At 47.4% G+C, this 13,324-nt stretch overlaps 1 protein-coding gene across 8 annotated transcripts in view; it reads right to left on the reverse strand.

Moving 5' to 3' along the window:
* The window catches only part of DOCK7 (dedicator of cytokinesis 7), an 88,029-nt gene that overhangs the window by 70,029 nt on the left and 4,676 nt on the right, over positions 1 to 13,324 (reverse strand). For all 8 annotated transcript variants that reach the window (XM_046944708.1, XM_015291142.4, XM_015291141.4 and 5 more), the window contains exon 2: positions 10,410 to 10,515. In XM_046944708.1, the coding sequence (XP_046800664.1) occupies positions 10,410 to 10,515 (106 nt within the window). The remainder of the gene's footprint in view (positions 1 to 10,409; positions 10,516 to 13,324) is intronic.

Raw genomic sequence — 13,324 nt, forward strand, 5'->3', positions numbered from 1 at the left:
ATAAACGGACTTTTTATTCAAGGCAAAGTCTTGGCTGGCACGGTGGTACTGAAAGAATCACTTTTGCCACGGCCAACCTCAATGAATACTGCAATTTTCTTCAAACACAGAAGGCCAAACCTTCAGCAGGAAGACGGCACGACGCCAGCAAAGCCAGGTGAGTTAGACCAGATGACTTCACGCCCGCTGAGAATCTGAACCATGCACACAAAAAAAGAGAACAACACAGTCCAGAAACTCAGTATCGAGCTCTGCAACTTATGTAAAAAGCACAAATTAATTCCATGTATTTAACTCCAACCCTGGGGCCTTCTTGTGGATGCCCCATCCCTGGGGGCATTCAAGGGCAGGCTGGATGTGGCTCTGGGCAGCCTGGGCTGGTGGTTGGCGACCCTGCACATAGCAGGGGGTTGGAACTGGATGACCATCGTGGTCCTTTTCAACCCAGGCCATTTTGTAGTTCTATGATTTTTTTCCCCCTTCTAATCCTTCACTTGAAAATGAAGTGGACCTGTGGGATCAGCAGGAATTTTGAAAAAACAGAAGTGTTAACTGCTTTTGCCACAGCAAAACTCACAGCAAGAACGTGTCACCGCTCCTTCCCGCACTGCAGCCAACATGTTATCACCTCACACTACTTGTTTTTTATACGTAGACAGACTGGCTGTGCTTGGCACCGGAGGACTGACAAAACTCACAGCACGGTGTCACAGTGCACTGCTGAGGGACTGCTGGAAGTCCAGGCTTTGCTCAGGAGAGCTGCTGTATTAAGGCAAATGGGGGCATACAGGACTGAGCGGGGCCTGCCACAGCTGCACCACCATTCCCACCTCCCACCACTTCACACCTCAGATCTCCCTTGCCCAACCACAGCGTGATGATGTGTTTGATAAAAGAAGACCCAAGCAGCCAACACACCCCCAAGGACAGCAGTGCTGTGGGGCTGTGCAGCCCAGGCCCTATCTGTGCCCTGGGCACCTCCGAGCCCTTCACACACCTCAGCATTTGGCCCAAGGTTAACGCTTCCCAGTGTTCCAGTTTGCCTCTTCGGATAACTATTGTACCATGAAGATGTAAACAAACATAAAAGTCAAACCCAGAAGCCTGTATTAGACTCGCCATCTGTGCAGCCAGAAATACTGTCTAGCACCTGAGTAAACAGGCCAAACATAAATTCATGGCTATGAAGAGGAACTACTTCGCATCAGACTATTGGCAGATAAAAGGCAAGCACATTATTTTAAGCCTTAGATATTTGTGGGGGCAGAAGTGATGAAAGAGGAGGAGGAAACAGGGACGAAGAGGTGCACCAAAAGACAGCTGAACCCAAATGGCATCACAGCCTCTGAACTGAGCCTCCTCTCCCCTTCAGTTTCACACTCCTGCATCCCTCTGGAGCCCCAGATGAGACCAAGAACAATACCAGCACACAAGGGGCTATTTTTGTATCTGCAAGCTGGCCAGAGCCTCAGCCACCTGAAATTTCCCAACAAATCCAGCATGCACTGAAGGAACTGGACGAGTTCAGATGAAGAGCAGGTTATCCAATCTCATCACCCTGGCCTTATTGCTGACAGAGGAGCAGAACCTGTTTTACCTCATCCCCAGCCCCTGCCTGCCTCCACACAGCATCCAGGAAAACAGTAAGGGCTCAGCCTGCCACAGCCTATGAGGACTGTGGTACTTCTTCCTCCACAGGACTTTGGTCCTTAACCTCGTGCACCATCCTGACGTACAGCTGATCTCCAACAACAGCATATCCCACTGTCAGCTGTACGTGGGGATGTTTAGAAATCTCTGCTGCAGAAATGTGGGGAGCATCTGAAGAGCTGTAATGCTGTCCTCTTCCACAGCACTGTGCGCTGATGGGGCAGAGAGAGCAGCATCCTGCTAGAGGCACACAGCCTTCCCACTGCTGCCAGGAAATGCCTTTTCCACCCGTGCTGACAGCTCCTAGGGAGCAGGAGAGGTGCTTCCTCCACGTATGGAGATTGTTTTTCATCTTTGGGCTTCCAGCTGCATGGGGACTATCCCAGTCGACTATCTGGGAATGTGCAGTCCACTTACCAACCCACTAATGAAACCCAGGAGGGGAACACTCAACTTCTGCCCTTAAGGAATTGCTGACCAGGTGTCTTCATAGTCATCAGTAAGGCCCCCCAGAAACTGGAGGTGCAGAGGTTCAGACCATCTCCCCAGCTAAGACTAGGGGATGGTTTAAACTAACAGTGAATGCACAAGAAGGAAAGCCTACTCTCAGCGTCGTGATTACTACTCTTATAGAAAATACCTGTCCATTTTGTACAACCCATAATTGAAGATCAGGTTTTGGATGGTCTTTCAGGTAATTCCTCAACGCAGTTTTTGCTCAGTCTTGATCGTAGGGCCAGACAATGCCACCTCACTGAGCAAGGGCTCTTCTGAGGTGACAGCAATTAACAGGACAGCAATTAAAGAGGACCCTCAGCAGGAGTAAGAGAGGCACAGCCTGTCCCTCACCAACATAACCACCAGGCACAACACACCAGTGAACTGATAGTACAGAACAAACCCAACAGGCCACCCCGAATCAAACACCACTTGCAAGTCATGATGCTGCACACGTCCTTAATCTGACCATGGATCCACACTCGGTCAGCTTATCCAAGATGCCATCCTCATTGATTTGGCTTATACAAACTGTTTAACGCATGTATTCCAAAGGTGCATCTTCCATAGGTGCATCTGTGCTGCTGCAGTTATGGCCCCCAGACGTTGCATTACAAAACCCTATTTCACAGGTTTATAACTCTCCTGAAACAGGGACAGTCAAGCTTTCTTCTTTAAGGCTGTGTTATTCTTCACTGTTACATCCTCTTAAAAGCCTGAAAATAAAATCTCGTTTCTTATCGACTTTGTCCTTTTCTAGACAGTAAACACAGTATTTTGCTGTAGTTTTAGTGCACCACTAGCCAAAATGTCTCTCCCTCCTATTTATTTCCTTTTTTGAGCACCTGTATCATCATCATCAGTTACAGGAGAAGCATCCGCACAAATCTGGCAACAGAGGCATGAAGCTGAGCTAAAGGACAAGGTATAGCCCCATGGAGGCAGCACACACTCCCACTTACTTCAGCCAAGCAGCTCACCCATGAGCTGCAGGGGCAAAGGGCTGACACGGAAGGAATGCTGCAGATAGGGCACCACACTGCAACACCCACCGCTCTACCCCATCAAGGAAGCAAAACTAGAAAGCAAAGGGCAGAGACACACCGTGGTGTTGGCCTTGTACAACTGGCAGGGATGGGGTCAGCAGCAGCTGGTGCACACAGATGGAGCAGAGCAATCAAATGTGCAGGACAAAGCAATTCCAGGGACAGCGGGGATGCCTCGCTAACAGCCATGAACAGGCAGTGGGGATGCTCTCCATAGATCCACTTTTCCCATCAGGCTTAAGAAATGACCAAAGAAGGATTTAATTAGGATAGCATTTCATTACCCATCATTATGCGCCCTTGTCTGAACAACCTCCTGCTCCAGTTTGCTTCCTTAATGAAGCAATTCATTAATCTAAACTGGTATCTAAAATATAAAGGTCTGTTGTTCTGGGCAGTGTACAGAAGTCCAGTAAGGATCCAGTAAGGATCACAGCAGCAAACAAGGCAGGAAAAGGGCCAATTATTATCTCCATCTCACAGACACTGACTTGAAACACAGAGAACACCCAGGGTACGTCACTGCTCAGTGCCCCGACATCCACAGGCATTCTGACTTTTGCCCATGGGACTTCAATCTATCCTCTCCCTTCACAAGCAGCTGTGCAGGGGGGTTATTTCCAGATCTATCTGAAAGTTTGTTGCCTAACTCACATGCAGTACAGAGCACCACAAGTCCTCTTGAGGGACACATGCCCTAAGCAACACAGATTCAAGCTAGGCTTCTGCAGACTTCCTGCTAGCATACATCAGCACAGCCATGAAAACCACCATTTCCTCCTCCCTCCCCACTCAAGATGCTGATTCCCATGAGGGATCACAGCAGCTTTTTAAATGTTTATGTTACCTACAATGAGATGCTTAATTCCCAAGGGCAGAGAGTCGCTCTTTGCATTTGTTGTTGAGGATCACAGTACAACGTGGGGCCTTGTAAAAATCACAATGGCAAAGACTGCAGGGCTGTGTCTCCTGTGTGGGAGTAAACCCCACTGTGCAGCCACGATAGGGACCTACCTTGAAAGATTCACCTTGCAGAGCTCCTCGCCGGGAGGATCAGGGAGGATCCTGATTGCTATATTTAATTCGCAGCGAGGTGCTTTTTCAAAATCAGGGTGGTATTTCTTGCCAATTTTGAAAGTAGGACGAAGTTCCATCTTAACTTCAATACCGCCTTAAATATTAAACAGCTCCTAATGTGCTAAAACTGTAACAGATTGCGCTAAAGCTTCAAATTCTAAATTAATACCAACTTCCCACCCACTGCCTCCCTGGGCTACATCTTGGAAGGACAGAAGAAACAGATTAGCATTTCAAAGCTGAGCCCCAGCCTTCTCTCAGCTGTGGCTGGGTCTGCAGGGCACCCCTGCATGTCCCTCCCAGCAGCAGGAAGGCAGATGGGCCGTCCTCGTGGCAGCCACCCTCACAGGGACGCTGGGATTGCAGAGCGCTGCAGGAGTCAGCACAGCTGGTGGGCCACAGAAAGGATTCAGTGTTCAGCTATTTTCTCTCACCTCAGTGCTCACTGCAGGAAAGGTCATCACAGGATGCAAATTCTAAGGCTCACATATTCTAAGCAGCGCCCGCCGTCATTGCATTTCAAGCTCCATACACACATACAGCACATAACACCCAGTCACAAAGCCACGAGAGGTTTTGTGTACAAATAGAACTAGGTTATTTGCTGTTATAACGGGCTGTTAATGCAAGGAGCCACTTGGGTATAGAATTATTAATCAGAAACTAATTTGTTATCTGAGAATATTAAAGCAATGTCTTTCGAAATGCAGGAAGATACAAGTTGTGCCTCCAAGGATGAGTAAGAAGAATCCTCTTTGATGACTCAGAGTCATGTAATTTCACCACAAGAAACTTCAAAACCAGAAAGACTTTGATATAGGAAACGCGGGCGCTGAGCTGAGAGCAATCTGAAGACCCTCTGATGAACCGCACTGAAACCGAGAGTGCCGAAACTGAGACAAAGAAAACATCAAAGCTCTCTACTGCTAAAGAGATTAAAGAATCAAAAGGTCGGACCAGAAAAATCACAGCTTCCCACTTTCGGCAGAAACAATACATCAGAGCAGCAGAGATGGATCCCTCCTGACCCTCAGGGTTTGCAAAGGCACTGCACAAACCGAGCTGCGGCAGCCAGGAGCGTGCATGTGGTTCTGCATGGAGCACCTGGCTCTGTCACATCTCAATTACCAGCGGGCCACTCATCCACCGCATGGCTTAGGCACATAACTCAGCACCACGAAGCAGCAGCCTTCAGCCCTCTGCTGCCCGCTGGGGCGCTGGCGGCTCCTGTGGGAAGGGCTCTGCAAGCAGACCAACAGGAATAGGAAAAAATTCCTTTGTAATTTGAATCCAATGTTAAGAATGCTTTTGAGATGGAGGGTATTATCAGCACTTCCACAGAACACCAGTTTGCTTCTGTGTTTTATTCCTGGATTTGATTGCATTTTTAGACGCTGACTATTTATAAGCAGGCCTGTCAGGAACGCTTCTGTTAAGTAAGGGAATTTACTCGGTATAACAGCGTTTTGTTAAGATCAGTTATCTCTGCCAACATATAAGCTGGTTAAACTATTGCAGACAAATGAGACCCATCGACCATTCAGTGACTCCCAGACTCACCAACTTCATGTATAAAAAGCCTGATCTCTGCAGCGGGGCTCTACTGCTTTTATACCTGGTACGTAACACTGAGCTCAGTAGAGCAAAGTCAACCCTGAGCAGCCCCTGATGGGAGGAGGAGGGGAAGAGGATGTGGATGCCTCTCCCATCCTCCCCTGGCTGATGAGGAGGGACCATTCAGGCAGGCAGGGCACAACCTCCAGGAAATACATATAATGGGACTCACTATTAAGCCTTAATCAGCTTTGAGAGAGCATTAAGACTTGGCTCATTTTCCTTTTCATTTTAGTAATTTTGGTGATAAAATTACTTGGCTCTGAACACTTCAAAACGCCCTTTTCTATCCTACACTTTTATTGTCAGGTTCTCCCTTGGAGTGTTTTCCATTCATTTGCATAAATTATCTTTTCTTCTTCTTTTAAGCGACGCTAAAATAAACAGTGGAAATATATAAAGGAGCCTATATTCTCTTATTTAATAATTAGATACTATCTCTGAACACAAAGAACCAAAGCATGACATCCAATAAATCCAAGACAAAGCTTCAATTAGCCCTCGTAATGCCCATAAAGCTGGCAGTGCTTTACAAAGATACGGAAATGTCAGCACCTTTATTTTACATGAACAAAATGGAGCGCTGAAAGCAGATGTGGTCAGATCACATCATGTCCAAGAATCCACACCCTTTCATTCCCAAACTAATTATCATTTCTGATAACAGTGCTCCTCCTCATAGCAGTGTTCAGCTATGCAATACTGTGCTACTTCGGTAGCATTGTCTGCTCTCACTAAAGGCTCACAAACATGGGGAAAAAAAAAACAACCCAAACCTGAACTCTGCTCTTCTGAAGCCAAATGGGCACAACAGGCAGCCAGTAAAGCCAGCCATGCACTTCAGGCTGTGGAGAAACCTCTGAGTCACTTCAGCAGCACTAATGGCAGTCCCTGTGCTGCCCAACAATCCGGCTTCGTCCAGGTACGACTGCAGTGCTCTGCCACACCGCACTGTTTGGCAGCAATTACAGGGTCAGCAGACAGTTAATGAGCACCACAGCACGAGGCGATGCTCAACAGAAGAAAACTAAACTCGAATAGAAAAGAAAGTGGCTAGTCACGAGGCATTATAATAGAGCATAGTAAACAGTCCAGTTCATCAAATAAACAAAGTAAATGCCCCACGCTGCTGGGAATTCTCTGAAAGGAAGTGAGAGCTCTCTGTTTTCACAGAACCATAGAATCACAGTATCACAGAATGGCCTGGGTTGAAAAGAACCACGATGGTCATCCAGTTCCAAGCCCCTGCTATGTGCAGGGTCGCCAACCACCAGCCCAGGCTGCCCAGAGCCACATCCAGCCTGGCCTTGAATGCCTCCAGGGATGGGGCATCCACAACCTGAAGCAGCTGTTCAGGGGGAGCAGAAGTGAAGGTTCCCACCAGGGAGCACCAAACCTCTTGATGCACAAAGATGAGGGCACAGCCCGTGGTGTACAGCCCCAAACCCAAAGGCAAGGTGCAAACACACACTCTATTTACCAGTGGATTTAGAGAGACTCGCAAATGTAGCTTCAAAAAATAAAAGCTCCTTCACCTCACTAGGACCTTACAGGCTCCTTTTCCTCAGCAAAAAACCATCAGTGCCTTCTGTTCTGGATTTCAAAAATAAAAGCTCCGTGCTGCGAGGGCCACACCGTGTGAGGAGAGCCATCCAGCACAACAGGGTACACAGGAAAGGTCTCTGATGGCTTTGGGCCTGCAGTTGTGGTTTGAGGAACACACCATTAAAATCAGCTGCTCCTGAAGTGGCAGAAGGGCGGAAGTTGACAATAATAAACCACAAACACTTGTACAGCCAGTTGAAAGCAGTGCCTTCTCCCTCCCCAGCACCACCAGATATAAAATTAGAAACAGTTCTGGCAGCATTTTGGCTGTTGTTCGTGAAGCAGAAGGGAAGAGACTTGCTAACATTCAGCTGACAGCTTTTGCACTTCTCTTGGCACATTTGCATGTGGTTGAACCCAAGCGCAAGAAGTTCCTACCCCAGCTTCAGCCACTGAGAAGCAAAGGCTCAGCACTGAGGCTTCTCTTTCACAAAAGCATACATTCCTGCTAAAAGATGTCTACATCAGACCAGATATCATGAGACTCACAGAGGAGCTCCCAGAAGCAGCTGTTGTTGGCAGCAGACAACAGAGGATCAGCGCTGTGTCTTCCTCTGGATCCTAACTAGCTGTGTAAATACGCAGTGTGAGGAGTGAGATGCACTGCATAGGAGAGCACTTTGTCCTATGCAGTCCTCCAGGTCCATGCTGCACTCTCAGCAGTACAACTTACTGCCATTGTGGAGAGATGAGACTTAATCAGAGAATTAGTAAAATATGTAAACCCACGCCAGTAATCCCACTCCAGGCTTTCACACCAGCACAGCTACACAGCACTGCCAGGCAGATTCAGGACCTTCTATTTCTGCACCATAATGGTATTATGACAGGTAAACTTTTGAACTTCCCCATAGCAAGCAGCTATTCCAACTGAAAGAAGTCATGTTTCCCCTCTGTTACCAAACAGAACAGACAGGAACAGCAGATTCTGAGAGACGCTTAAGGGAGAAAAACTAACCCAAAATTCCTCTCAAGCAAACCTCTGCCATATGACGCAGCCTCAGGACAGACCCATGACTTGCTTAAGCACACAGACTATCTCCTATAAAACATCACTCCAAGTTAATCATTCTTCTGAAAGCATCTCTGCTCAGCACAGAATTCAGGATGACAAACTAGCAGCTCATCACATCAAGCAACGCATTTTGATGGGAAAGGCTCAGAGCCTGCTTCCAGTCAGCATGACCTTATCCAGGATTTTAGAGATGCTCACATAGATCTACCAAAAAAAAACCACACCAGCAACAGGATAATGAGACACACACGAAGTAAAGACAGAGCTGACAATACTGTGCCCAACAAATCTGATCCTGCATTACGAACTGCATGTGCAGGTCGACAGGACTGAAGCTTTGAGCACGTACACTTAGCATCATAGAACCCTTAGAGCTGGAAGGGACCACTGAAGGTCATCCAGTCCAACTGCCCTGCAATGCACAGGGACAGCACAGATAGGTCAGGCTGCCCAGGGCCTGATCCAGCCTCACCCTGAAAGTGCCCAGAGACAGGGCATCCACCACACCACTGAGCAGCCTGTTCCAGTGCCTCACTACCCTCACCACAGAAGACATTTTCCTTATATCTAACCTAAATCCACCCCCTTCAAGCTCCAAACCATTTCCCCTTGTTCTGTCACAACAGAGCCTGCTAAAGAGTCTGTCCCCTTCTTTCCTGTAGCTCCTCTTTATGACAGCAGACCAAAAAACCCTTAGATGTAGAAACAGAAAGTGGAAGAGATGATTCGTATGGACAACAGATGATACAACCAATGAAAAATAGTTACCAAATACATGTCTGGCTGAAGAACAGCTTGGCAAGGTACACAGAAGAGATCTTACTTTATGAAAGCAATGGAGAGCACAAAGGCAATTCACCCAACTTGCTCCCCAGTGAAATCACGTGAGACAAGCAAGGCACAGAAAGTTGAGGGATGGACATCCAATGGGTCCTTCAAAAGCAGACATCAATGCTCAGCTATCCATCACTGCAGGGAAGTGGGGGCATGACCCCAGGTGCTCCATCCAGTCTGTACCACTAATAACAGGGGTACCTCCCCTCTACCTAACTACTGGGTGATGCTAAAGATGGTACAGAACCACCACATCAAGGCTGTGCATTATCATCCCACACCTCTACAGACATCACTACAGTAAGGTATTGTCCCTGGAGACGCCGCTCTCATCAGCCCTCCCTCCTTTGTGCTCACTCAGCATTAAGGCCATGCACACAGCTGACCAAACCAGCCTTCTGCTCTCCCAGTACTTACACAGCTGATGTACAGGGAAAATCTCATTTCAGAGAGGGTGTTCCTGAAAACCTGGCCTATATTTCAACCACTCTTAGAGGTGAACAGTAAACACATAAATAAATACACGTTCCTGAGGAATAGTTACATTCAAACTTTCACTGTAATACTTAAAATACATCTGAAGACCAGATGAGCTTTGTAACTGCGGTCCTACTCTTAAGAATGTCAAAGAAGACAAAAATGCCATACTTAAATAACATGAGTATGCAAAGAGCTCTTTGCAGAGACCCAGACACACACGTGGAATTCAATGTCCCATCCAAGCTGCTCTGGGATAAAGCAAATAAGAGCTGGTCAAGGGAGCCCTAGTGTCCTACAGAGCTTCTGCAGGAACACAAACTCCCAGCCACACCAACTGATGTGCAGGACAGACACCTCCAAAATCAGCACTTTTTACACAGAATTATTTACCTTAGTGTTGTCAGTGTTAAGGCAACAACATGTCAGTATTGCAGAATCACACAGTACCTCAAGTTGGAAAGGACCCATAATGACCACCACAGGAGCCCAACTCCTATGTGAGTGAACAGGCACTGCAATTTCTTTCCAAACAACGGTCAGAATAACCAGGCACACCTCATCCCCTCTTCCACGTTCCGAGCACTACTTACAGTTGTGTGATGAGAGACGCTGCCTCCAATATTGAGGTTTTTGAGAAGCTGGGGAGACCCTCCATACTGCCCTGAGATCTGCTTCCTGACTTCAGCCGCCACGGTTCTGAAATAAGACACAGACAACGTTATCTCTGCAAAAGAATTACAGTGAAGACAACAACCCAAATGTGCTATACTCTGCTGTTGGAATAAAACCAAGCTGTTAGCGTGCTGGTTGGGACAGGAATGGCACTGCCTGGTGAGAACAAACCATGTACATTAAACTCCTGGAGAACCACAAAATTCTAGCAAGGCTGCAAATGCATGTCCTTAACAGCAAGTACATTTTCCTTCCTTTTGTGAACTGCTCCTCAGTGCACATACGTGGCAATAGAATACATGACACCACATACAAACAAACTTGTTCCCAGCAGGCTCTTTCCAATTCCTACCATGGAAAGATCTCCAGAGCTCTCCACATCCCACAGAAGTCCCAGGTTTGGTCACACATCCTCCCCTGTGCTCTGCTCTCTCACTCCCAGCCTTTGCCTACTTTTGGTTTTTGCAGTCGTGGCAATGAGGACGGGCAGCCGCTCTCTGTCCAGCAGCCAGCCCTTCCAGCAGCCCACCCCCAGGCAGAAAAGCCATCCCACATGGGGTGGGCTGAAACCACACACAGCAGACAACCAGCTGGATCACAACAAAAGCATCTTTCCCTTTTCACGGAAGGAAAGCAGAGATAGGACCACAACACATTACTGCGGTGCAAGGGCTGCTAAAACCCTGCACATAAAGATGGTTAAGGCTTTCCTAAGCAAAACCTGGACCTCAGGCTGCTCCTGGCTTCGGGAAAGGGATGGGGGCACATGGAGGCGACTGACACTGGTGTTAGAGAAGGAAACTGAACGGGAACTGACTGGGCCAACCAAATCTACCATGAAGAGCAGATGTTTCCTCGTGCTGGATATGGCAGTGAGATTAACCAAAGGAAGCATTATTTTGTCTTTTAAAAAAGTGGACCGCAGAAGGAAAAAAGTCTACAAGAAGTGATTTGCTTCGTGTTTGCCTTTATCTGCAGGGGACTGTGTTTTCACTTCTGGAGGGTGGCTTCTGAAAGCAAACAGCTCCCGCTGGGGATGGACAGCACTCAGGGTGTCGGACTGCCCTCAGAAGAACCATCTTCTCCACTCCCACCATGCACATACAAAACAAGGCACACATGCTGCCAGTATCTACAGGGAAAATGGAATGCACTAAGATGGCTGCTTGGCATGGAAAACACACAGCATCTGCAGCTGATGGGATTTAAGAGCTTGCCCAGGGTTGTAGACAACCTCTGCTTTAAGCCTCATCTCTTACTCCACGCTCGTTCTGTGCAGAATGGCAGATCAAAGCCTACGTTTGGCCATGCAACGCAACACCAGAAAAACTAAACATCTTTATCCCCACTTCGTGAGAAGTGCACTGCTCCCAGATGGAAAGCACGGCCAGAAGAGGAAACTCATCCTCTGCTGCGAGGCCACGGGAAGCCATGGACACCCAGCTCAGCACTCAGCACAGCTCCTCCTGGTTACAGCAGCTCTCCATGAGCCCAATGTGTGGCTGGTGCCCCACGCTCTGCAATCAGCTCCTGGGAGACTCCTGGTCCATTTTTGTAGTTGATGGCTCTGTGTTGGTGGGAGCGTGGCTGTACTTGGGATGAGCTCAGGTTCCCCACAGCCACCTGCAGGACCTCCTACAACTCACTCCAAGCCTGCAGTCTGGTGCACAGACATACCTGGCTTCTGTACCACTGCATTGACAAACACAGTGAACCACTACTGGAAAGCATCATGCTTCTGACGCTACATGATAACCCCAAACATTATTTCTACGCCCATCAGAATCTATGCTTCCTATGACCAACTCAGATTAGAAAATATACTGCACCAACCAGAACCAGAAAAAAGAAATAAATCTCAAAATAGCATCCAAATGAAAAAAAAAAAAAAAAAGAAATCCATTTGGCGGAAGAGCCATCAAAGCTCTTGAAAATTAAAAGGACAAATAACCTGCCTCTGTAACAGCTACCCTACGCTCATCACGTCACCTGGGATCCTTAGACAAACCTTCCAGTTAATGGCAGCTCACAGCCTCACGAAGCCCAGGATCTCTGTGTTTAAAGTGCATCTTTCCCAGTCGCTTCCCTTCCGACCTCCTTCACTGGTTAATTATTGTTGTGCGCATGTGGTTTACACAGACAGAAAAAGACAAAGGAGAGGGAAAAAAAAACAACCCCTTGGAATTGGCTTCTAAAGCAAAACACAGCTGGTCATTTTCTAAGCGCTCGGAGCTGCAAACAGAATGAAACCATTTGTTTGCACTTCCATCTTTCTTTATTACACCCAAAAAAACATTTCTGCTTTTATGGGGCTGACGCTACTAAAATGAAAAACCATCCCTGTTTGGTTTTAACTTAAGGAGCGCACTGGAAATACTAATTCCTCCCAAGGAAAGGCTCACCGAGACCTCAGAAGGACCTTCGTATCCTTTTTATGCCAGATTATGTCAAGCAAGGTTATGAACTCTTCCCCTTCTCAGGATACAGCCCGGCCCACCTACACCAAACGCTGCAGTAACACTCCGGGGTGTAACAAATAACAGAAACTGAACTGACAATCTTTGCCCAAAATGGAGCTTAACAACAGGTTTCTACTCCCATTTCTGTCAGTACAACCCGATGTAGCATCAAGCTACTCAGCACCACACAACGAGAGCTGCCATTTTTCGCTTCTCCATACAAATACCCAACTTTTCTTGCATGCATTTCATAGGAGACATCTTACATTTTCCACACAGTTTGAGGAAGTCTCTTTTCCACAGCCTTCCCCATTTCGGGAACTGCAAAACGTTTGATTCATTACAAAACTGTTACTCCTGTCTGCTCTTTCTTT

The sequence above is a fragment of the Gallus gallus genome, chromosome 8 (assembly GCF_016699485.2).
Source record: "Gallus gallus isolate bGalGal1 chromosome 8, bGalGal1.mat.broiler.GRCg7b, whole genome shotgun sequence".
Lineage (NCBI taxonomy): Eukaryota > Metazoa > Chordata > Aves > Galliformes > Phasianidae > Gallus > Gallus gallus.